Source organism: Pteronotus mesoamericanus, unplaced genomic scaffold (genome assembly GCF_021234165.1).
Source record: "Pteronotus mesoamericanus isolate MK-2021 breed Mesoamerican mustached bat unplaced genomic scaffold, CSHL_Meso_final contig_22, whole genome shotgun sequence".
Lineage (NCBI taxonomy): Eukaryota > Metazoa > Chordata > Mammalia > Chiroptera > Mormoopidae > Pteronotus > Pteronotus mesoamericanus.
This window is the reverse complement of record NW_026555090.1, coordinates 3,043,643-3,067,664: the sequence shown is the minus strand read 5'-3', so window position 1 is coordinate 3,067,664 and position 24,022 is coordinate 3,043,643. Positions and strand designations below refer to the sequence as shown.

Sequence of the window (24,022 nt, the reverse complement as noted above, 5' to 3'; positions counted from 1 at the left end):
TAGCATACACTATGACCAAGTTGGAATTTTGTCCTCAAGCATAAAAGAATGTTTCCCCCACTAGGAAATTAATATATAATGTAATACATGTATGTTAATTACATAAATGGGTTAAAAGAGAAAACACTTTATGGATTGCTCAACAAATGTCAAAAGGAATTTGATATAACTCTTTTCTATTTTGGAGTAAAAAAAACTAGGTAAATTCACAACAGAAGTTTCCTTTAGCTGATAAGAGTATCAGGACACAATATAAAAATTATATGTAAAGACTAGATGTGAATGGAAAACAATAGAACTATCCATCATCGATAGCATTCGACATTTTCTGGGCTTTCACGAATGCAATAAAAAAGGTACATGAGGCATAAATGTTGGAAACAAAAGAAGTTATTTGCAAGTCTAGCTTGAAAACCCTAGAAAATCAACAGACATAATCAAATAATGAAAAATATTAAGATGCAAAAGTTAGAAAGATCAATAACAATGAGAGCAAACGCCGATGGGCCGTGCCATGGTCCAGCGCACTGGGAAAGGCCGAGTCACTTCCTCGTATCCCTGCGCAACTGCAGACTGTGGCTGAGGACCAAACTAACAGGTAAGTGGAAGGGACTAGAAAGTCCAGACACCTCCTAAATGCCCATTTATGCCAGGATCTATCAAGTGGTTACACAAAGACTGTTAAATAATGATGCGAAAATAAATGACCATCCGTTCAAGGAAAAAGTAATAATACCATCTAATAAAATAAACACTAACTGCAAAAGGAAGAAGAGGTTTAAATACTTAAAAAAGATGATCTAGACCCTAGTGACAGGTGAAGGTTAATATTTTTAAGGTATAACAAGCTCTGAGACTTTTAGGCAAAGATAACGGATTGAACACATGCATTTTCATTCCCTCTTGAAGCCCAAACAAAACCACTGAAAGATTTTTCTCCCCAAAGGCATTAATTGATGGGGAAAGAGAGAATACAATTCTGGCAGCTGAAAAGCAGATGGACCAGAAAAAATTAACCAAACAGGGAAAACTAAATATCAAGCCAGCCTGGGAAAGAGCAGAGACCCAATCCGATTTCACCCGCACCATCTCCCAAAGCTCAAGAGGCTGGCAGGGGTGGGGGCGGGGGCGCTCCGGGAGGTGGGCGGGAGGTGGTCTCAGAGGGCTGCACGGACTGTCTGGCCCTGCCCCTGCCCCGAACCCTGGAGAGTAAAACAGGGTCTCCAGGCATGGGGGTATTAGGTGCAACTTACCTATTTCTGTATTTAAAAACAAATTCTCTGTAAACACAAAACAGATGCAAGCTTCCTTTAATTACCAGAGCATTTCAAGGTGAGCCATGGGTCGGGTCCTGAAAACCCAGAGTCAGGGGTTTTTAAGACAGTCCCCGCTCCACGGCCAACAGTCCCTCCCTCATGCTTCGCTCCCCCAAACTCTGGCTGCCAGGCCGATGCCCACAGGCAGAGACTGGGGGTGGGGCGGGTCCTTCTCAGGAGAATCTGACCAGCCCCAGGGAAAAGCCTTGAAGACAGACATCAGGAGTCTGTCCCGCACACAGACAGGTGCCAGCCTCCCACCACGGGGAGCTGCTGGGAGCCCGACACGTGCCAGCCTCCTGAGGGAGCCCCCAGAACACTGCTGGAGGCTGGGGGACACCAAGGAACAGAGGACCCTGCGGCAAAGAGGGGCCGCAGGGAGGACATTTAGGGATGAACACAACCTGTCACTCTCAGCAAGGAGAACTGATGTCCTATCTGAGAAAAAAGAACGGAATGCTATAAAAAGTCCAGGGTCCAAGGAAGAACCCCTAGAACTTAGAAATGTGACAGATACATACAACAGGACGTTAATCATCCTTAACAGAGATTCTGACATGTGGTACAACGTGGGTGAACCCTGAGGACATTCTGCTCAGGGAAGCAAATCAGTCGCAAAGGGACAAGCACTGTCTGATGCCATTTCTGCGAGGTCCCTAAAGCAGTCAGATTCATAGAGACAGAAAGCAGGATGGCTGCCAGGGGCTGGGGGCAGGGGGATGGGCAGCTGTTGCTTAATAATGGGTGCAGTGTCAGCGAGTAAGACGGAGGAGTTCTAGAGAGGGTCACTCAGCAATGTGAGTGGACTGCGCTTAAAACTAGAGAATTGCACACAAAAATGTTTAAGATGGTAAATTTTGTTGTGTATTTTACCACAATTAAAGAATTAAAAAATTGAAATGATACAAAAAATTATAGTAGAAATGAAAATTTTAATAGATTTTAGATTATGTTAAGGAAGTGTCTCAGAAAACAGAACTGCAAAGAGATGTTTGCTGACACAAAATGTAAGCAGGGGCCAGGCTAGGAGGAGTTCCAGAGGAAGAAACAGAGAAACAAACATCACTGAAGAAATGACTTAGGAAGATGAGCGCGCGAGGCGGTGCAGGGGGTGCCGGGGCGCGGCGCCCAAGGCTCCGAAGAGCTTCTGCAGAGGAAGACAGGCCGTAGCTCTTTTGTTCTCACTGCCACGCGGGAAACTACGGGGTGATGGGGCAATGCCTACTACAAATTAGAAAGGAAAACACTTTATGACCTAAAATGTGTTTAGTCCAATGATTCCATCACATGTCAGGGTAAAATAAAGATGCAAAGACAAAAATTTTACCTTCCATGTGCCCTTTCTCAGTAAGACACTGAAGGAACAAAAACAAGAATGGAAAGAAAAGACTAGGACATGGGACACAGAGGATCAAGAAAAGAGAGAAGCAGAGATACAGCAGTAAAGGGACATCGTGGTCTGACAGCCGTGCACTAGCGCAGAGCACGAGCCTGGCCCGCAAAGGTCGGCGCCCCGGAGAGATTTCCTCCGGGCGAGGCTGGCGAAACCCCTGACACCTGTGATGGCTGGCCGGGTTTCGTACGGGTTTGGGACTGAATTAGTGATACGTGCCTAGCATGTACCAAAACTCCAGACTCCCAGAAGGAAAGCAGGTGTCCCACATAAACCACCGTATCTGTACCACCACTGAGGCCCCGCTGGTGGGGCTCAGTTAGTTGGGCCTCATCCCGCAATCCGAGAGGTCACCAGTTCAATTCCTGGTCAGGACATATGCCTGGGTTGCAGGTTCAGTCCCCAGTCGGGGCATGTATAAGAGGCAACTAAATGATGTTTCTTTCTCACATCGATGTTTCTTTTCATTTTTCTCCCTCCTTTCCCCTCTCTCTAAAATAAAATTAAAAAAAAAAAAAAAAAGCGGGAGGAGAGTGAGCCTCTCCTGTCAGTTCTGGGAATGGTGGGAACCCTCCTGAAATCCAAGTTAGCAGAAACCCGCCCAGGGCCAACCCTGACAACAGCCTTTGGGCGGACAGCCACCTCAGGCCTGTCACACGCACTCTTTCCTGCACAGCGGCCAAAACACGGCTGCCAACAGCATCGGCGCTCTGCACCCCGGAGTCTTTCTCTTGGTTCCAGTTCCCAGACTCCTGGGGAGGGGCTGCCGGCCAAACCCGGACCATGTGCCCGCTGTTGGACCAGTCGGCAGCAACCAGCACAGGCCCACTGCTTCCTGGTCAGCCACATACAGGACATGGAGGGGCAGAGGTCCCACCCCATCTGCTCTGTAAACAATCTCACGGGCATTTTCACCCTTTTTAATTTGGTATTTTTGTTCAAAAAATAATTTTTTCTACTCACAGTTTCATACACACACACACACAACTGAGACTGGGAGAGGGAGGCCTGAGCACACTGGCTAAGGAGACAGAGCCAGAGGGAAGTACGGGTTGCCAAGAGTGGTTGCGTGTCTACCACAACGTGGGAAATAAAGCTTTTCCTCCCTGTTTTCCAAATAAACTCTACTTGCCTTAGAATATAAGACAACAGCTGGTGCCATTTAAAATGTCTGCACACATCACTGTGTTTCATAAATTTTGGGTTGGCGAAAAAGTTTTTTTCTGTACGATAGCTTTAGTAGTGCTCAGTTGTCTTTAACTTTATTTGAAACAATTTGGTGAGATTGTATTGTGACAGCTGTCATATCAGTGCACATTTAAAAAAACTTATTAAAATTGGTGAATTTTTGTGTAGCCATTTTAATACTGAAGATGGAAGAAAACATGCAACATTTTTGGCATATTATGCTTTATCATTTCAAGAAAGGTAAAAATGCAACTGAAACGCAAAAGAAGAGTTGTGTAGTGTATAGAGAAGGTGCTGTGGCTGATCGAATGTGTCAAAAATGGTTTGTGAAGTTTTGTGCTGGAGATTTCTTGCTGGACGATGTCCCACGGTCGGGTAGACTTGCTGAAGTTGCCAGCGCTCAAATTGAGACAGTATTTGAGACCAATCAATGTTATACCACACGGTAGCTAGACAACATACTCAAAACATCCAGACCAAAAAGTTATTGGTGAAAATGAAAAGTGTGTCTTTTATTTTACAGAAAAAACTAAGTGGACTCCGGCCAATCCCACAGCCGAGACATTGGGTGAGAAAGGGCCTCAGCAGCTGAGGCTCATTTTCTATTGAGATGCTATCTTTATAACGAGGTCAGGAAAAGAACCGCTTTAATGACAATGAATAAATCAAAGTCATTTACATTCTTTGAAGTGTGCATGGAGCCCTCAAGAGAACCATCTCAAAGAAAAAAGAAAAAAAAAGAAAGAAAAGGAAAAGAAAAAAGAAAACCAGAGCCGCAAGTGGCTCGCTGCGTGCAGGCGTGCAGGCCGCCTGCTCTTGGAGAGGCGTGTACTAGTGCTTCTCTGTGGGAACTCAGAGACACAAACAGGACTTGGCGGCACCGTGGGTGTTCTTTCCAGATGCAAAATAAGACTTGTTTTGAACAATACAAAGACTGCTTTTTTTTCTCTAACAGAGAAGAACATGTAGCTCCTAGCTAACTGGTTAAAAGCAGGTTCAGAGATATCGTGCTTGTGCCCTTGTGATAGCGCAGCCATCCCCTGCCAGCTGAATTCTGGCAAATTCAGAAACTGAACAGATGCAGGTAAGCGTTCAAGTACTAGCCTCCTGCTATCTGAACGCTTGTTTCTAGCTATCTGAGACACCAGAACCAAATGTGGTTTCATTAACAGGGGATAACACGTGCACTTTTATCTAAGGGAGAGGTTAGCCAGCTTCTGTAAAGGGCCAGACAGAAAACAATTTTGGTTTTCTAGTGCATATTTTTTACTCGACCCTGCAGTTGTAGTATAAACGCAGCTACAGGCAGTAAGTAAATGGACAGGTATGACTGCGTCCCAACAAAACCTCACTGATAAAGAGGTGTGGTGCACTTGACTGATGTGAGCTGGGACCTGAATCTAGTGTCATAGGATCAGACCTACGTTATTGCTATTGCAAATGGCAAAAGCTCTGATAATATAACATGGTTGCTTTCAACATCTTTAAAAACTAAGACGGGGCCAGGCCAAAACAAAAAATTCTGAGTTACAGTATGTGCAATTCAGGGTAAGGACATTTTAGGTACACTACTAAAAAAAAAAAAAAAAGAGCCACTTTTTCTGAAAAAAAGTTTTACCAGTCTTTTATGTTTGTGTCTTAATGAAAAAGATGTGGTTAAAAAAGACTGACTTGATTGTCACATGATCTGAAGTAGCAGTGTGTGAATGGGGCCTGACCCCAGGCTCCCAAGCCCCTTCTTTACACTCTTAACTCCTTTGGTGCACTGTTCTTCCACTTTAAAATTTTTCTCAGAAAGGATCTGGTTTAATTATTGACTGTAATATACTTTTATGGCCTTTTCCCTCAGACTTTTGCCCCCAAATTACACACCATAATATAACATTTGATACAAACAATATATTTGGATTCTGAATAATAATAATAATAATAAAGTGAATACCTGTGAATCTCACCTACCAAATAAAAACTAGCTACTATACCTTGCATCGCTCTGACCTTGTCTTCCTACAATTCTTTCTTATTATACAAAGCGAGAGCCGTTTCCACTTCCTCTACCCCTCGTCCACTCCCAGATCCCCTTACATAAGCTCTCATTGCCTTTTAAAACAGTAACAGGTTTACCGAGATAACGTTTCACTTATCACAAAGTTTACCCTTTTAAAATGAACAACTCAGTAACTTCTTGGCACATTCACAAGGTTGTGCAGCCAACAACACTGATTCCAGAACATTTTTATTACCCCCCAAAGAAACCCTGGACCAGGTCACTCACTAGCCTCCCTCCCTTAGCCCCTGCCACTGCTCATCTGCTTTCTGACTCTGACTTTGTCTACAGGGGACATTTCATGTAACAGGAATCATGTAATAGGAGGCCTTTGCACTGGCTTCCTTCCTTTAAAAAGATGTACTTTAAAAAACATGTTCTGTCTGTGCTAAAAATTTACATGTTCATTGTAGAACATGAAAAATACACAAGAACGCATTAATAAAATTTAAGTACTCATCCAGTGATAGCCACTGTTAATGTTGGTGTAACATTTGTATAAATTATTTGAACAAAATTGGAATCACACTTTACAGATTGTTTTAGACTCTGTTGACTTAATATAGTGGGCACGCTTTTTTCTAGTTCCTTTAAATATATTTGTACAAAGCAAGATTTTTAAGCTCGATTCTCCTACTGTTAGAAATTTGTATCATTTCCAGTTCTTTTAAAATAATTTTAAGTAAACAAAACTATAATAAACTTGCTCAGAATTGTATCTTCATAGGCACTCATGATTCTTTTCTTGAAACACAATTTCTGTGTTAAAGAGCACACTCATTTTTGAGATTCCTGACACATACTTCCCCTGCAAAAGGCGGTATTCATGCACACTCCCACCAATGGGCTATTTCATCATTTAAAAAAAATATCTTCCAAAACGGCATCTCACATTTTCATTTGTATTTCTTTGATTACAAGTGAGATTGAATAATTTTAATGCTTAGTTTTAAAAACAATTTTAATATTTACCTATCATGCCTGTGCTGATTAAAAGAACATTTTCATTTACAAGGAGTTCACTACAATATGCTCAAGAATCTACACCCTTAGACGGCCGTGCTGCTGAGAAGACAATCAACACCCTGGAAGGCAGGGCCGTGGCTCTGCACCCCCTGGCGACCAGAGACGGGTGCACTGAGGCACAGCAGGAAGGCGTACGTGACCTCAGGCGCAGCCACTCTCCGCTGGGAACCCGGAAGCCTGGAGTCCCATTCTCTCTTTAAATAAGCCCAAGCTCCAAATGTTCAACTCCCAAGTCCTGTTCCAACCCACTCTGTGCCCTGCCCACCTGTGTACCCAGTCCACGGGCCTGCGCTCCATCCCTCCAGTCCCCCAAGCGCTGGTCTGCCCGAGCCCCTGGCGCTAACCAGTCCCTCTGCCTGGTACTCCTTCCCTCCTCGCTCCACGGGGCTGGCTCTGCCTGTCTTCCTGGCCCAAGTGCACGCCCCAGCTTCTCGGACAGGCTGTTCTCACCTGAGTTTCCCCAGGTTCCACCCTTCCATCCCGCTTGATTCTCTGCACAGCCTGTGGGCCTGTTCCCCTGACCTTCTCTCCTATGTGTTGTCTGTTCCGTGACCCTTGGCCCGCCCCCTTTTGGGAGGCCTAGGCATGGTTGCGGAGCACAATATCCAGCAGCTGCCTAGTGTATGTTTGTTAAGTGTGTGTATGGATGCATGAATGAAATTAGTTTGGTGGCTACACCCCAACCTTGAACTAAAACTAGTATGGTCATTCTGTGAGCAACTCGCTTAACTGACAGTCTCAGGTCAGGGCTGGAAATGCCCTGAGTCAGGGCGGCTGGGAGCACCCCGCTGCCGCTGGGCCAGGCTGGGTGGCAGCAGCGCCTCGTCCTCGCTGCCTGTCCCGCAGCCTCACCGGGGTCCCGCTGGGGCTCTGCCTCTCACTTCCTCTGGCCTCAGGGCTTGTGAGAGAAAATGATAAAGTCCTCAAATTTTGAGGCAGCCTTGGTTAAAATTAAGAGACAAAATATGAATTATGGGATAGGATGATTTGGAAAGAAAGAGAGCTGCTGACAATTAAATTTTTTTACTAAATGATCCTTACTGAATTACTGTACTTAAACAATCTTACTAAGGAAAAATAAGGAAGAGGTGGTTACAGGATATTGATATACCAGGGACCACAGAAGCTCTGTGAAGGAAAACACTAGTCAGGAAGGACAAAGGTCCTACGTGAGTTTAAACTGTGGAGCTTCTACTACTTGTCATAAAGTGCTGTTCTTCTGTTTAAAGTTTTCTGAGAAGGAGCAAGGAGCTCCTTGGACTCGTCAGTTATCACCACAGTTTTTTGGTTTAATCTTTCAGGAATGAAGCCTTTACCTATGAAGCGTACTATGACAACAAAGCTTGTAAAACAGGTTTGTTGGAGGAACAGTATTTATTTACTAGTCTACAGAATACGTTATAAGAAAACCCATGTGCACGCAAGTGGTAGGCGAACTGCAGAGCCCTGAGGTCAGTCACTCCTGCGCTGTCTGCACGCGCAGGGCTTCGCCGCCTGTCAGAGCCTCTGCACCGCTGGGGTCAGCCTTGCAGGATGTGTGCGGCAACTGGGGCCTCTCGTGCAGTAGGCCCTCTTATCTGTGGTTTGCTTGTCATGGTTTCAGTTACCCATGGCCAACCACAGTCGAAAAATGTTATGCGGAAGGTTCTAGAAATAGACAATTCGTAAGTTTTAAACTGCATGCCATTCTGAGCAGCTGGATAAAATCTTGTGCCCCTGCGCCATCCGCAGGGCAGGCCGTGAGTCACCCCTCTGTCCAGCACATCTGCACCGAATAAACCACTGGTCACTCGTCACTCGGGAGCCCCCGGGTTACCAGGTGGCCGCCGCGGCACTGCAGGGCCTGTGCTCAGTCACCGCTGTTTCCCTTTGTCATGGGCCTGAGGACCAGAGAGAAGCCACAAAGTGCTTGCTTTAAGTGAGGAGGTCAAAGTTCTCGACTTAATAAGGCATTTTTTTTTTCATCTTACATCACAAGAAGGCTGAGTATAGTACAAAAAGGTATTTTGAGAGAGAGACAGACCACATTCAGATAACTTGTATTAACATTATTTTAATTATTCTATTTTATTATTGGCTATTGCTATTAATCTACAGAGCTTAATTTATAAATTAAACTTTATTATAAGTATCATACATAGGAAAAACATAGTATATACAGGGTTTGGGACTAGCTGCAGTTTCAGACATCTGCTGGTGGTCCCTGTACGCGTCCAACAACTGTAAGTCCAAACCCAGCTGGGGAACCTCGTTCTCCGTGGGGTCTGTGGGCCAAGCGGGACTTCCTAGCACTAAAGCATTAGACCTGAGGTCTTACTGATACTCAGAAGATGCCTTGGGTGGGGGGTTGCCCTGCAGTTTTGAAGTCAAAATGACTAGTGTGGTCCTTGTCATTTCTCTCCTGTCTTGATGCCCTCGCACCTCAGCGAGGCTGAGGGTGGTCAGTCCTTAGCGGAGGGATGCAGGCCTGTAACATGCTCTGACGAAGGAGGGCATTAGGTCTAATTCTCTGCAAAGTCCTGGAACCCCCAGGGAGCATGGCTGGGCATGGCCACCCCAGACCTTGCAGTGGCATCTTGCGTGGCTGTGTCCCAGGGCCTGCCGTCCCTGGACCACGTGGCCACAGTGGCGATTCAGTTGAGGTTGTCAGGAAAGATTAACAGGGTGAGTCCAGCCAACACCCTGAGTAAACTCTAAAGCCTGGAGGTGGGTTTGAAGTGGATTCTTCTCCAGAGCCTCCAGGTGAGAATGCTGTTGAGCTGACACCTTTGTGTTTCTGCCTGCGGGAGCCTGAGCTGAGAATCCAGCCATGCCAGGCTGCACTCTGACCTAGAAGAGCTGAACTCTGACCTATCAGCAGGCGTTGCTTTAAGTCACTGAGTAATCTGTTACACAGCAAAAGAAAACTAACACAGGGACTTAAGATGAAAGCAATAAAAGTACTTGGCCACTTTTAGCCAACCTATTTTCAAATTATGTTTCCATCTTCCAGTCAAGATGGCGGCAGAGCCAACCATGGCTTGCCTCCTTGCACAACCACATCAAAGTTACAACTAAATTATGGAACAACCATCACTCAAAACCATCAAAAATCGAATTGAATGAAGCCTGACAACTACAGAATTGAAGAAACAACATCCATGCAGACTGGTAGGAGGGGTGGTGATGCAGAGTGGGCTGGTCCCACATCCACGTGTGGTAGCTAAAAATTCGGGAGGGATATCTTGGGAGAATGAGCCCCAGTCCCACACCAGCCCCCCAGCCCAGGGTTCCAGTGCCAGGAAGGTAAGTCCCCATAATTCCTGGCTGCAAAAACTAGCAGGGATTGAGTTGGTGGAAAAAACTTCTGGAGTCCCAGGCAGTTTCCCTTAAAGAACCCACACATGGACTTACTCCCTCTGAGCTCCAGCACCAGGGTAGCAGCTTGAAAGGCACCAGTGGCATGCAGAAACTGAAGTGTCTGGCATCAAGGTGAGAGCTCGGGGACAGCTTTTTCCCAGGGAGAAAGACCGGCAGAGCCACGGACAGCAGGCGGGTGCCGTACCCCAGACTCCCTCAACACTGTTTGCCCTGCCCTGGAGGTCCCCTCAGGATCCATCCCGCCCACTCACAGTTGTGAGCAGTAGCTTTTCCATAGGAATGGCTGGCCTTGGCCCGTGCTTCACAACTTCCTAAGTCCTTTCAAAACAAGCAACCGCCGGCCTGAGTGAGCACCCAGCCCTCGAACCTCTTGCTAAGTGGCCCCAGGCCCAGCACTAGCAGCAGCCAGCCTAGATTCATAGCACGGCTTCCTGGGAATCTCCAAGTCCAGCACAAGTAGCAGCCATCTGCAGATTGCTCTATACCTCAAGCAGGGAGGCCCTGGGCAAAACACAGGAGGGGGCTGACTTTGGCCTGCACCACTAGGGCACCCCAGGGCCGCTATAGACCACCACGGAGCACGGCCACCCTTCACCTGCACAGGTGAACCCCCACAGAGGGTAGAGGCTGGTGGTCAGTGGTCACAGCCAGTCCTTTCAACTGACTGGCCTGCGCAAATCTCTCCCATTGACCAGCCAACAGCAACTGAGGCTCAACTATAAGAGGAGGGTGTACTCAGCCCACAGGAAGGGTATACCTTGACTACTCAGCTTGGGTGATAAGGGAGGCTGTGCCACTGAATTCCACAGAACACCTACTCTACATTAGGCCATACCATCAAGACAGGGAGTTATAGCAATTCTACCTAATACATGGAAACAAACACAGGGAGGCTGGAAATATGAGGAGACAGAGAAACATGGCCCAAATGAAAGAACAGATCAAAACTTCAGAAAAAGAACTAAACAAGATGGAGATAAGCAATCTATCAGATGCAGAGTTCAAGACACTGGTTATAAGAATGCTCAAGGAACTTAGTGAGGATGAGGACCTCAACAGCATAAAAAAGATCCGGTCAGAAACAAAGAATACACTAATAGAAATAAAGAACAATTTACAGAGAAATAACAGTAGAGTGGATGAAGCTGTGAATCAAATCAATGATTTGGAACATAAAGACCCAAGAAACAAAGAATCAGAAAAACAAGAGGAAAAAAGAATCCAAAGGAAAAAAAAAAGGATAGCATAAGTAGCCTTTGGGACAACTTCAAACATTCTAACATTTGCATCATAGGGGTGCCAGAAGGAGAAGAGAAAGAGTGAGAAATTGGAAATCTATTTGAAAAAATAATGAAAGAAAAATTCCCTGATTTGGTGAAGAAAATAGACATGCAAATCCAGGAAGCACAGAGAGTCTCAAACAAAATGAATGCAAACAGGCCCACACCAAGACAAATCATAATTAAAATGCCAAAGGTTAAAGATAAAGAGAGAATCTTAACAGTAGCAAGAGAAAAGCAGATAGTTACCTACGGGAATTCCCATAAGCCTGTTAGCTGATTTCTCAAAAGAAACTTTGCAGGCTAGAAGGGATTGGCAAGAAATATTCAAAGTCATGAAAAGCAGGGACCTACAGCCAAGATTGCGCTACCCAGTAAAGCTATCATTTAGAATTGAAGGGAAGATAAAGAGCTTCCCAGACAAGAAAAAACCTAAAGGAGTTCATCGTTAGCAAACCATTATTATATGAAATATTAAGGGGACTTATTTAAGAAAAAGAAGATCAAAACTATGAACAATAAATGGCAATAAATACATGCCTATTAACAACTGAATCTAAAAAACAAACTAAGCAACAAGAACAGAAATAGAATCATGGATATGGAGAGCATTTTGATGGCTGCCAGGTGGAAGAGGGTATAGGGTGAAGAGGTGAGGGGATAAGAATTAGAAATAGGTAGTTACAGAACAGCCGTGGGGATGTAAAGAACAGGATAGGAAATGTAGTAGCCAAAGAACCTACACATGACCCATGGACATGAACAATGGTGTGGGGATGGCCTGAGGGAGTGGGAGGTGCTAGGTGGAGGGGAGCAAAGGGGGAAAAATTGGGACAACTGTAATAGCATAATCAATAAAATATAATTAAAAAAATTATGTTTCCCGTAGGAGTCAACCTGGGTTTCCCTTTATATATTTCTTTCTTTTTGCTACAAAACTGCTCTGACATTCTAATTTTTACAGTTGAAATCTGAGGCCTTTAAAACTTTAATAAAAACTCAGCCTATTAAAACTTGCTAAATGCTATGGACTCTGGCTTTGTAGAAGTGGGTGAGATGTGGGTAACCCCCACTTATGCCCTCAGCCAAATGACTCACCAGTGTGGTCCAGGGAGGGCAGGCCCTGGGACACAGCCAAGCAAGGAGCCACCAGCGAGGTCAGAGGTGGCCATGCCCACCCCAGAGACTGGGACCTCATCCCACCCCTTCGTCAGGGAGTGTCACAGGCCAGCGTCCCTCTGCTAAGGGCGGACCACCCTCAGCCTCGCTGAGGTGCGAGGGCATCAGGACAGGAGAGAAATGACTGGGACCCGCAGCACCACGCTAGTCACTGTCAGCTTCCCAACTGCAAAGCGCCACCCCCCGCCTCCCGGCTTTTCCTGGGTATCGGTGGGGCCTCAGCACTAATGGCTCAGTGCTAGAAAGTTGGCTTTGCTGTCAGCCAGGGACCCTCTCAGCTCCTTCTCATGTGCCCCCTCTGACTTCACACCCACCCACAGTGCACTGAGTCCTCCTTCCGCTTCAGGGAACACACTCGGCTTTTACACGGGTCACGAGTCAGGCCCCCTGGCAACCTCCCCGTTGCCCTGTGAAGGAAGGAGATCACACAAGGGCGAGGGCTACGAGGGGCCTCTCAGAATCCGACCCATCACACCCACCGCCCCGGCCTTCTGCCCCTTCACAACCCTTACTGCTGTTTACGCTAGTGAGGGACATTTCTCTGTCCTCACCCCCAGTGGGAACTAAAAGCAGACAAGGAAGGGGGAGGCGGGGGCTCCGTGGGTGAGGTCTACCCCTGGTGTGAGACAGAGCCAGCAGGCGCCCTAACCATTGTGGCTCAGTGGGCTGGGTGTCACACTGCAAACCAAAAGGTTGCCGGTTCAATTCTCGGTCAGGGCACGTGCCTGGGTTTTGATTTAGGTTCCCAGACGTTTCTTGTCCTCTCATTCTCCCTCCCTTCCCCCCCCTTTCTAAAAATGAATAAAAATTTGTTTTTTTAAAGAGAGATCTGCGAACAGGCAAAACAAGAACAAAGCCCGGGCCTGAGAGCAATCTGCCGGCCTTTCCTGGAAGTCTGGCTTTTTCCAAAAGGACTGAAGCAAATCCGGGCTGAGCAGAATGCTGGGAGGGGTCTCCCCTCTGAGAAGCGCCGTGTCAATACGGTGTGGACCTTGCGCCCTAGCGAGTGCGTGCCCCTGGCCTTTCACTGCACCTCAGTCCCGGCCGACCTCAACTCGCCACGGAGCTGCGCCTGGGCTCCGTAGGCAGGTCTGGCCTGCTGACTGCCCTTTTCAGTGCTGTTACATCGAGAGGCCACCTTGTATTTGTAAAATTCCAACAGATACCGTCGCTAAAGTGACAACCTCCTCTCTCTGACCCTCCTGGCCTAGTGCCTGGTGCGAGACAAACCCGATGAGAACACAACGTCCTTGCCTCCGTCAGCGAGGGGCCATCGCTCAGGGCCGCCTCCCGACCTCCGTGTCAGCATCCCGTCTGCACACCAGACACACCGGCCCTCCTCCCTGCGTTGCCTGCCTCCACAGCCCTCATTCCCATCCCCTGACATGTGCCTACTTCACGACTCTCCGCGTGAGAAGGACACCCCCTGAGCGCAGAGGTTTTGCCTCTTTTTGTTTCATTCACTGCTGACTTCCTGGCACCTGGAACCGAACAGGCCCTTCAGTAAAAGTTTATCCAGTTAACAGATGGAGAACTTTGACATGACGACAAGAAAGTCATTTTAAGAAGAAATGTGCATGGCTACTGGCTTTCAAAAAGGCTGAGAATTATCTGAGTTTTCTACAATTTATTTTTGGCTTCCTAAGTCTGAGAAACCAAGATTTTGAAGGTATATGAAGCTTCTTAGATGAACAGGTCTAGACAGAGAATATTTTATGAAGAATTAATAAGATACATACACTCTCCATTTACCTGCAAATTCAGAGATTTAACAATGAATGAAATATACTCCAGGCAAATGTGTTTTGGGTTTCATCAAACATAAAATGCCTTGAAAACCCATTTAAGATGTTCACAAAACAAAAGAGAAACACCACAGCAGCTGGAAATACTATTCTTGCTGTTAGACTAGAAATATCCTCCTTAGCCCTGGCTGGTGTGACTCGGTGGATTGACCTACGGCAGGTTACAAACCAAAGGGTCGCCGGTTCAATTTCTAGTCAGGGCACATGCCTGGGTTGTGGGCCATGTCCCCAGTAGGGGGTGCACGAGTAGCAACCACACGCTGATGTTTCCCTCTCTCCCTCCCTTCTGGTGTCTAAACATAAATAATAAATAAAGTCGTTAAAAAAAAAAGTAAAATAAAATTAAGAACTTTGTTCAACAAACATTCAAACTACCCTGAGAGAAGATATTTGCAATTATACATCTATCTGACAAAGGACCAGTATCCAGGATATATAAAGAACTCTCAAAAGCAGTAAAGACCACCTCATTTTAAAAAGGGAGAAAAGACCTGAGCAAGAACATCCAAAGGAGACTACCCAAGCGTCCCGCTGACCTGTGAAGAGGTGCTCCGCCTCATCAGCCAGCAGAGGAATGCAAGCCACGGGCATAGTGAGGAATCGCTACATGCTCCCCCAGAGACCAGGAGTGACAAAACTGACACCACCAAGGACCGGTAAGAATGTAAAAAACAGACCTCCCACATGCTGCTGCTGGGAGGTAACTTGGACCACTGCTTCGGAAGTCCGTTTGGCACTGCCTCCTATACTTCCTTGATTGCATGTCGACCCTGCAGTTCCCAGCAGTTCCATCAGTTACCGACCCGGAAGGAGTGAGCACGTGCGTGTTCCAAAGAGCAGGGGCACGGACGTACCAGCATGGCTCATAACAGCCCCAGACTGGAAACAGCCCATCTGGCCGTCAACGCCGGAACGGATAAAGAAAGAACGGTAAGAGCATACAACAGGTTACTAAATGGTGAAGAAAATAAACTATAGCTATGTGCAACACAGACACAGATAAACCTATGGGTTTACATGGCTAAAACTAGAGCCACAGGCAACAAGCTACATGGGTAAACCTTAGTGCTGCGTGACAAAAGCCAGGCACAAACTTTACAGACTCCTGTAGAACGCCACGAGAAAGCGCTGAGGGGACAGTTGCTAGGTGGAGCGAGGGCTGCGACTGCAGAGTCGCGGGCCCATCTGCGGGGCCTGGCTATGCTCGGATTCTGGGTGTGAGTACCGACGACGTGGTTCGCACTTCATCATTCGTGAAACTGCAATTTACGTTCAGTGCACTTTTATCTTTGTGTGCGTATGATACTTCATAATGAAAAAGCTTAAAGTTGTATCAGATACTACTTTCTTATCTAACTTTCACAGAGAACAAATACTTTTCTGGTAAACTGAAGTTCCTAAACTAAATGCAAACAACTCAAAGTACAGAGAAATTTTGAAGGCTCACGTGTATGGGACCTTTAGGTGAATGAGGAAAAGGGACCCTTTGGGGGAAGATGCTTCAGCAAAGCTGTCTCCATAGGCCGGCGCAGCCCACTGCGTGCCTGCTTGGGGGTCTGGCTCTCCTCCAACAAAGGGAAGGGAGCCCTTCCCCCAGGACAGGGAGCACGGCATTTCAGAGCTCGGTGGCCAGGATGCAGTGCAGACTGGCTTTTGGTGCCGCTGCCTCCAGGTCCGGACACCTCTGCGTCCAGCGTACAGGCAGCCAAGTCTACCTGGCTCCCCGTCTAGGAAACCGGAAATATGACAAAGACACACCCACTGGCCTCTCCAAGCACATGCGTGTCCACAGCACTTTGGCACGGACAACACGGCCCGGGGCGGCTGGGCTGGCTGGCAGGTCCCTTACCGCGTAGCCTTCAGTCTTCCGCTGGCACCACTTCAGCAGCGCATTGCGCTTGGAGCCGCCGTACTCCCGGGCCAAGGCAGCCAGAGGGTCTCTTCTCTCCACACTAGTTGGGAAGAAAGGAGAACACACAGTAAGAGAAGAAGCTATTGTCAGAACCCTCAAATACAAAGGAAATAATTAGATTAGAAAAGCAAAAGTCTAGGTCAGTCCAGTGAGACTAAAGAAAAACAACCAAACCTGTCACATTAACATACATTGTTAGAGTATCTCACGGTATGAAAGAAAAATTAAATAGTGTCTCTTGGCTATCAGAAGTCTAGAAACAGTTTTTTGTTTTTTTTTTAAATCCATCTGTTGCTCTGGCCATCTAGTCTCTTATTTATTAACTCAAGTACAGGATCATTTTAATGACAGACGTCTGTAGGAAACCTTTCCCATGTTTTCAGGCCACACCACAGCGGCACGTCACATACGGCAGGTTACGAGGGCTGCTTATGAGCAGGTGATGGGGGTGGAGGTGAGAGGCAAAAATCAGTAAAAACGACTCGGGGGCGGGGGAGTCTCTGCACAAAGGTGACGTAGTCCCAAGTTCATGGTATATTAACTGAATTCTGAGTGCCTGTTCAGCCAAAGGAAGTGATTTTATCTAATACCATGGCATTCTGGAAATAAGAGTTTAGGTGCTCCATCTTCAATATTTCTGTAACAGCTGTTATTTTGTAAATTTTTATGCTACCTAAAACTACTGAAATACTAGAAAGGGGTTTAAGATCACACTGCTTCTTCCGTGAAGAATGCACAAGAGGGGAGTGGCTCTCCAGCCGGCGGAGCCTCCTGCACCCCCTGCGCGGCGTGTGGGAGTCAGGAGCAGCGCAGAGTGCAGAGGGGGCAGGGCGTCTCCGGCGCAGCAGCTGCGGCAGGCAACAGTTAAGAGCAGCAGCGTTCACTGCTGGCTGTGTACGGCATCGGGGCACAAGAATGCTCACAGCGGTGTGGCAGGCAGCGCACAGGCCCGAGCAGAGCAAGGGCGATGGGCCAATTTCGGAAGGTCACCAGGGGGAAAGCCCCAGGCGCCTGGTGACGGGCAACACTGGGAAAACAAGGACCCCGCCCCCAGGGTGACCTTTCCTCCCCTAGCACATCCCTGGTCATACGGTTTAGACGTCCTAAACTTTCCTACCACTGGTCAGGCGATTTGGACCCACACAACCTTTCCTGCCCTGGCAGGATGCTGGTCCCGCGGCAGAGCCCGTGGCGGAGGAACAAGGGGCCGAAGAGTGGACTCCTGGGACTGGCTTGTGCGCCCTGGCGCGGCCACCCCCTTAGGCATCAACCCCTGGGGATAACGTCTGGGCTCTGCTGTGCTTCAGCTCCAGGCCCAGAAGAGCAGCAAAGCTGGACAGGCGACATCACTCTGACCGCAGGACTGGCTGTGCCAATGCTGACCAATGAGTGGAGACCACAACCCTGAGGGGACACACCTGGGAGGCTGATGAATATTGAACCTTGAGGCCCTCCCCGGGACCGCCCCGCCTTTGAACACCCCTCCTAGGGGGCACACCGGAGCCTTCCCCTCCCCTGGCCCCCAGGCAGGCTTTCCTCGCCCCTTCCTCCTGAGCCCAAGGGCCCTTTTTGGCCTCTGTAACTTGTTTCTCCTACAATTTGCTTCCTCTGTGCCTTTCTAAATAACATTTATCCTATAGCTTGAGCCTTGGCTCTGAATTCTCTCTTAGCCAGAACTCAAGTACTGAGGTTGCGGAATTGAGGTCCAATTGCCAGTAATAACTGGTGCCATCTTCTTGTCACCTGCAGCACTTTTTGTAACAGCGAAAATTGGGAACAACCAAATGTACATCATCAGGAAAATGGGTAAACTGTGGTATATAAAGTGTGGTGTATATAATAGAATCCTATATAGCAATAAAAACCAATCAACTGCGGATGTATGCAATAACTTGAATGACTAGAAGGAACAATTTTGAATTAAAAACCCCCAATGTTTCTATGTATACAAACTGGTACATATGCAATTTAAATAATATATTGTTTATATTGTTTGGGTATATAAAATAGATGGTGAAACTAAAGAAAATCAAGGAAAAAAATATATAAAATTCAGAATGGTAGTGACCTTGGAGGTAGGCCAGGAAGGGGAAGGGAAGGGATACAAATAGAGGGGCTCATAGGAAATTGCAAAAGCGATAACAGCTCTGGCTGGTGTGGCTCAGTGGGCTGAGCACAGGCCTGCAAACCAAAAGGTCACTGGTTCGATTCCTGGTCAGGGGACATGCCTGGGTTGCAGGCCAGGCCCCCATTTGGGGGCGCACAGGTGAGAGGCAACCACCCATTGCTGTGTCTCCCCCTCCCGTCCCCTCTGTCTGAAAATAAACAAAATCTTTAAAAACAGTGATAATAGCTTTCCTTAAACTGGAAGGTCAGGTATCCAGGTCGATCTCCATTGTGTTGATATTCCTTATATCTTATACACATTTTTGTATTATTTTGTACCCATCCAATATTTAAAAAAATATTTTAGATGATTTAAAAAGGAGTAATGGGATGATGCCAGACTCTTGGCAATCGGACTCATGGTACAGAGATTTTAAGAAAAACTTTATACTTGAATTAATGTTTTTCTTGCATAACCTGAGGACTACTCTTTCTTGTATCTGACATATTTGTGAACACAACCCCATGTGCTCCTGTGGTCGGAGCTGCTGTTAACCACGAAGCTTTGGAGGCTCTGCCTGCGCTCAGGGTGCCGGGCCTGGCCTCACTGCGTTTCCCAGGGCGGAATTTGTAGGCCTGACAAGTTAGGGGAGACTGAAATGAGTGTTTGGGAAAGACTTTCTGTGTAAGTGGATGACTAAAACATTCACCAAACAGTTTTCTTTAAAGAATACAGTTAACTAGATATGACTGCAAAAAAATAACAACTTCCAAATAATTTCTCTCCTGCCGTTGGTTTGTCTCAATGACATGAATATAAAAATAAGTAACAAATTAATTTCATTAATTTAAGCTTTCATGACTAAGGGTATAATATAAATAGCATATTAATACACATATAACCTTTTTGTATGTATTTCTGGCATAAAGAAAAGAGCAATTTCCGAATAGCATTAATTTTGGTCCTTAAAACCTGTTTTGATTATTTGAATCTCTTGCACGTAAACAAGACCGAGAAGTAATACCTGGAGCTTTTAATTAAACCTATGAATGATATGACTTCATCACTTTGGGCCCAAATATAGACTACACCCAAAAATATAAAAACAGCTGAACTTACTCAGACTTTTACAAAATCCTTTTATAATATTAATAATGGTAGTTATACTGTCTGTTATAAAGCCACCACTCCTAAAATAGCCAATTCTATATACACATGTAGCTTTCTATTCTTAGTATTTATTGAGTGAAATGCTACAAGTGTAGTACAACACAAGGGACTGAGAACGATATAAAAATGTAAGATGAGCTCTGGCTGGTGTGGCTCAGTGGACTGAGTGCTGGCCTGAGTGCTGGTTCGATCCCCAGTCAGGGCACATGCCTGAGTTGTGGGCCAGGTTCCGGGTAGGGGGCGTGTGGGAGGCAACCACACATTGATGTTTTTCTCCCTCTTTCTCCCTCCCTTCCCCTTTGTCTAAAAATTAAAAAAAATAAAAAAAGTAAGATGAAGTATCTACTGTCAGCTAAATTATAGCCTAAATAAGGGCAGAGGCATGCATACTATGCAACCATGAATTACTGGGTTGGCCAAAAGTCCATTTAGTTTTTTCCATTAAATAAAAGACACATTCTTCATTTTCACCAATAACTTTATTGATTTGGATTGGGTATGTCAGCTCTCTCCCGCTGTTGGTTTATAGTCGGTAGAGGCCAGGGGTGCTGCTAAACATCATCCAATGCATAAGACAGCCCCACAGCAAAGAATTATTTGGCCAAAACGTCAATGGTACTAAGAAACTTCACAAGCCACTTTTGACACGCTTGATCAGTCACAGCACCTTCTCTCTATACTGCACAAATCTTTTTTTGTGTTTTAGTTGCATTTTTAGCTTTTTTGAAATAATAAAGCATAACATGTCAAAAATGTTGCATATTTTCTTCCATTGTCAATGTTGAAATGGCTACACATTCACCAATTTTGGTAAGTGTTTAAAAATGCACACTAATAGGACATATATCACAATACAATCTAACAAAATTGTTTCAAATGAAGTTAAAGACAACTAAACACTACCAGAACCATCATACAGAAAAAAAGTACCAGACTTTTTGGCCAACCCAATAAATACCCAAACGAGTATAAGATATCAAGGGCAAAGAAAGAGGGTGTTGGTGCTACCAGGGTAGTTAGCCAAGACCTCCTGCATTGTTTGACCTTGAAGGAGAAGTGGTATTTAGGAGTGAAAGGACAAAAGGAAGACAATTCAGGACAGAAGCGCGTAAGCAGTCAGAAATGCTTGCGTTACGCTGCCAAGGCAGAGAATACAACAGGCTCTCATGGAGGAAGGGCTGGCCCTTCTGGCATGTGAGCTGGGGTGGGGCCAAATGTGCAGAGGCTGGGAAGCTGCCCTCAGAAGTACGGACCGGAGTGTGGACACAGAGTCGCAGGAGGTTTGTGGTGTGGCCTGTGCAGGAAGCGTGTGGTGTTTTGAAGACTGACTCAACACGGAGGGTGGACAAGTTGCTGGACAAGGTCACCAGGAGCACTGGAAAGGGAGGAGGTGGCAGAGATGTGAGAGCAAAGGTAGGCCCCTGCGGTCCCTGTCTGCTCCGTCTCCCACCTCCGCCCTCACACTGGGCTGAAGCGCTCTCTGAACACTGACCTAGAAGGGCCCCTCCAGCCCTTCTTCCCTGCCACCGTTCGCTGTACCACTGCCACCACACAAACCAAAAACAGAATTCTATAGACTCAGCGGTTCCCACCGCTTACCAAAGTGAAGACCGACCGCTTACCCTGGCAATGAAGAGCACGTGCAGTACGGCTCAAACCGGCCTTTTGGTTGTGACATCCTAACTGTCCACCTCCCAGCCGACACCGACTGGGCACCCGTTTCCACGTGCCAGGGCCCCTGCCCTAACGAAGCCCATGGGCGAGGCTCCCCAGACTACACCAGCCACCCTTCCCCGAGCCCAGGGCCCGCGCCCCACACGGTGGCACCAGCAGGCCCCCTGGCGGAAAGGCCGCTTCCTCTGTCCAGCCTTCTCGGTCGCCCTGCCACCCCCAGGTCCTCGGCCTCCGCTGCTCCTCCCGCAGCCTTTCTCTTACTCTGCGCAGTGCTCCTGTCCCCTCCTGCTGCGGGCGGCTACTGTGCCCTAACCATTTCATTCAGGAAAACGGGTACAGAAGCGAAGTTGACCATAAGGGATAAAACCAGAAGGAAGACGACGAGGTCATCGCCCAGCGCGCTTCTGATTTCTCACTGCTGAAAACGTGGTACCTGAGTTTGCTTTGTGGTTTCAGGCCCCCGGCGGAAGTGCTCAGCAGTCGTGTGCTCCCGAAGCCCAGAGAGGGGGGTCTGCTCAGTGACTCAAGCGAGGGACTCTTACGGAGATAGGGGTCTGGTTTCAGGTCCTCGGCTCGTGCCTTCAGGAGATCTGTGTGAACAACAACGTAAGCATCTGTTCCTAAAGAAGAGAAATGTGACTGGTCATCGCATTTGTTTTCTCAAGTACAATACAATTCTCATTCCCTGGTACAAACGGAAAATAGATACAGATATACAGATATAGGTTGTGGATACATAATACAAATGCAAATAGGGAAATGGTATTTTCTAGAAAGGATTCTATAGGCATGACTGACTACATAATTCAAAGCAACTAATGACAAATTAGTGTTCAAAAATATTATGAATTTCAAGATGGCACCAGAGAGCACTGAACCTATGCCCTTACTAGGAGCCTGTGCAACTGCACAGGTCTCCTGCCCAGGGAGCCAGCTCCGTCTTCCAGTCAAGTACTTGGCTTTCACTGACGGGCATCCAAGAGGGAGGGCTGCAGGCAGATACCTAAAGGGATTATCAGGCCACTGACGGTGGCAGACAAAAAGCTGGGAACTAAGAATGGTACCTATTTTATAAGAAAAAAAAAACTATTATAATCACCGGGCCTGGTTTGTTAAAAATAAATAAAAATAATTCCTTTAAGACTCCTCCTTGCTGTCATATTAGTCTGAGTCAAAGCAGGTAATGAAACAGGCTGGATCCTCCTGATGATGTTCCTTAATGGACCACAAAAGTGCAGAATGGGAGAAAAGCTCTGGATTGTCTGGTTTGTATTTACAAAGGAAGAAGGGGGAGCTCAGAGAATCGAGTGCCTTGCTCCGTGCCACAGGCAGACATGGTCAGCCTCTGGAAACCAAAAACTTTCAGGGAAGAAAATAATATTGGCCCTGCTAATAGCCACCAATTATGGGCAGTAAAATTGGGAGTGAGGCTAATTAGCTCGGAAGAGCAGAGAAAAACAGAGTTTACATCACTAAAGAAAACAACAAAAACAGCACATCAATCCCCTTGCTGCAGCTTGTGATGACCTCAGTGTTGCCGAGGCAGCCTAAAAACAGGGATTTTCACATGTAATCTTTTTGTTTAGTAAACAGAATTGCCCAGGGCAAGAGGGCCCATCAACAATGAACTATTTACTTCAAGCCAATGGCTGTTGCAGTCTCAGCCACTGTATTTACCTTATCAATTAAAAGAATGGTTTCTCTACATCATAGGAAACTTTAAAGCTGGGGAACAGAGAAGACACAAATATGACCAAAGGATCACCTCGTACACTTGACATTGGTTAAGATAAATTTCATGTCCTAAGAAGTATTTTACTACAATTAAAAAAAAAAAAAACTTGTCTAGATGCACAGTGCTATGTATATAATCCAGTTATTTCCAATTTTACATTACAGAGCAAGTGTGGAAAACACAAATCAGGCGGTTTTCAATGCTTTGCTTGACGTGCCCTCTGTGTCTAGTGAAGTTTCACACCTTTGCGGGGAGGGCAGGGGGTTGGGGGCAGGTTGACAACCTGCTCCAGGCCGCACTCACCCCTTTTTTGCTGACCTCAGACTTCGGCCACCATTCCCTTCTTCCTGGAGGTCTTTACTATGACTCTAAGTCCTACCTGAACCGTTATCTCTTCTTTATGAAGCAGCTACTCAGAGCAATCTCCAGGCCCCTAACCGAAAAGCCATGCCGCAGAATACATTAGGAAAGGCCCTACCCTGGTCCTAGCGCTGTTCCAAATCAGGGTGGCTGCTGTAAGTCATTTCATCTCTCTGGGGCTCAAATCTCACATGTAACTACACAGAATAGACCCAAGTAATCTTTAAATTCTCCATGTCAGGATTTATCTAAGTCTAAAATCCTTAATTCCATGAAAAAGAAAATAAAACTCAGGAGAGAAAATAAGGTAGTAAGAAAAAGAATTTACAGTCAAGGAGTGGAACTTATCTTACATAAACAGCTACTTTAAGAATAAATCTGTCCATGTTTGACCCCAATCTATAAGGAGTTCAGCAGGAATTTCTTTTTGTTTCCACCACGTTACAGAAATTGTCTTAACTGAAAAACAA

At 46.4% G+C, this 24,022-nt stretch overlaps 1 protein-coding gene across 3 annotated transcripts in view; it reads right to left on the bottom strand.

The window, feature by feature from the left end:
• The window catches only part of SPECC1 (sperm antigen with calponin homology and coiled-coil domains 1), a 282,358-nt gene that overhangs the window by 33,185 nt on the left and 225,151 nt on the right, over positions 1-24,022 (bottom strand). For all 3 annotated transcript variants that reach the window (XM_054571171.1, XM_054571174.1, XM_054571172.1), the window contains 2 exons: positions 21,891-22,047; positions 16,444-16,546 (listed from right to left, as the gene is read on the bottom strand). In XM_054571171.1, the coding sequence (XP_054427146.1) occupies positions 16,444-16,546; positions 21,891-22,047 (260 nt within the window). The remainder of the gene's footprint in view (positions 1-16,443; positions 16,547-21,890; positions 22,048-24,022) is intronic.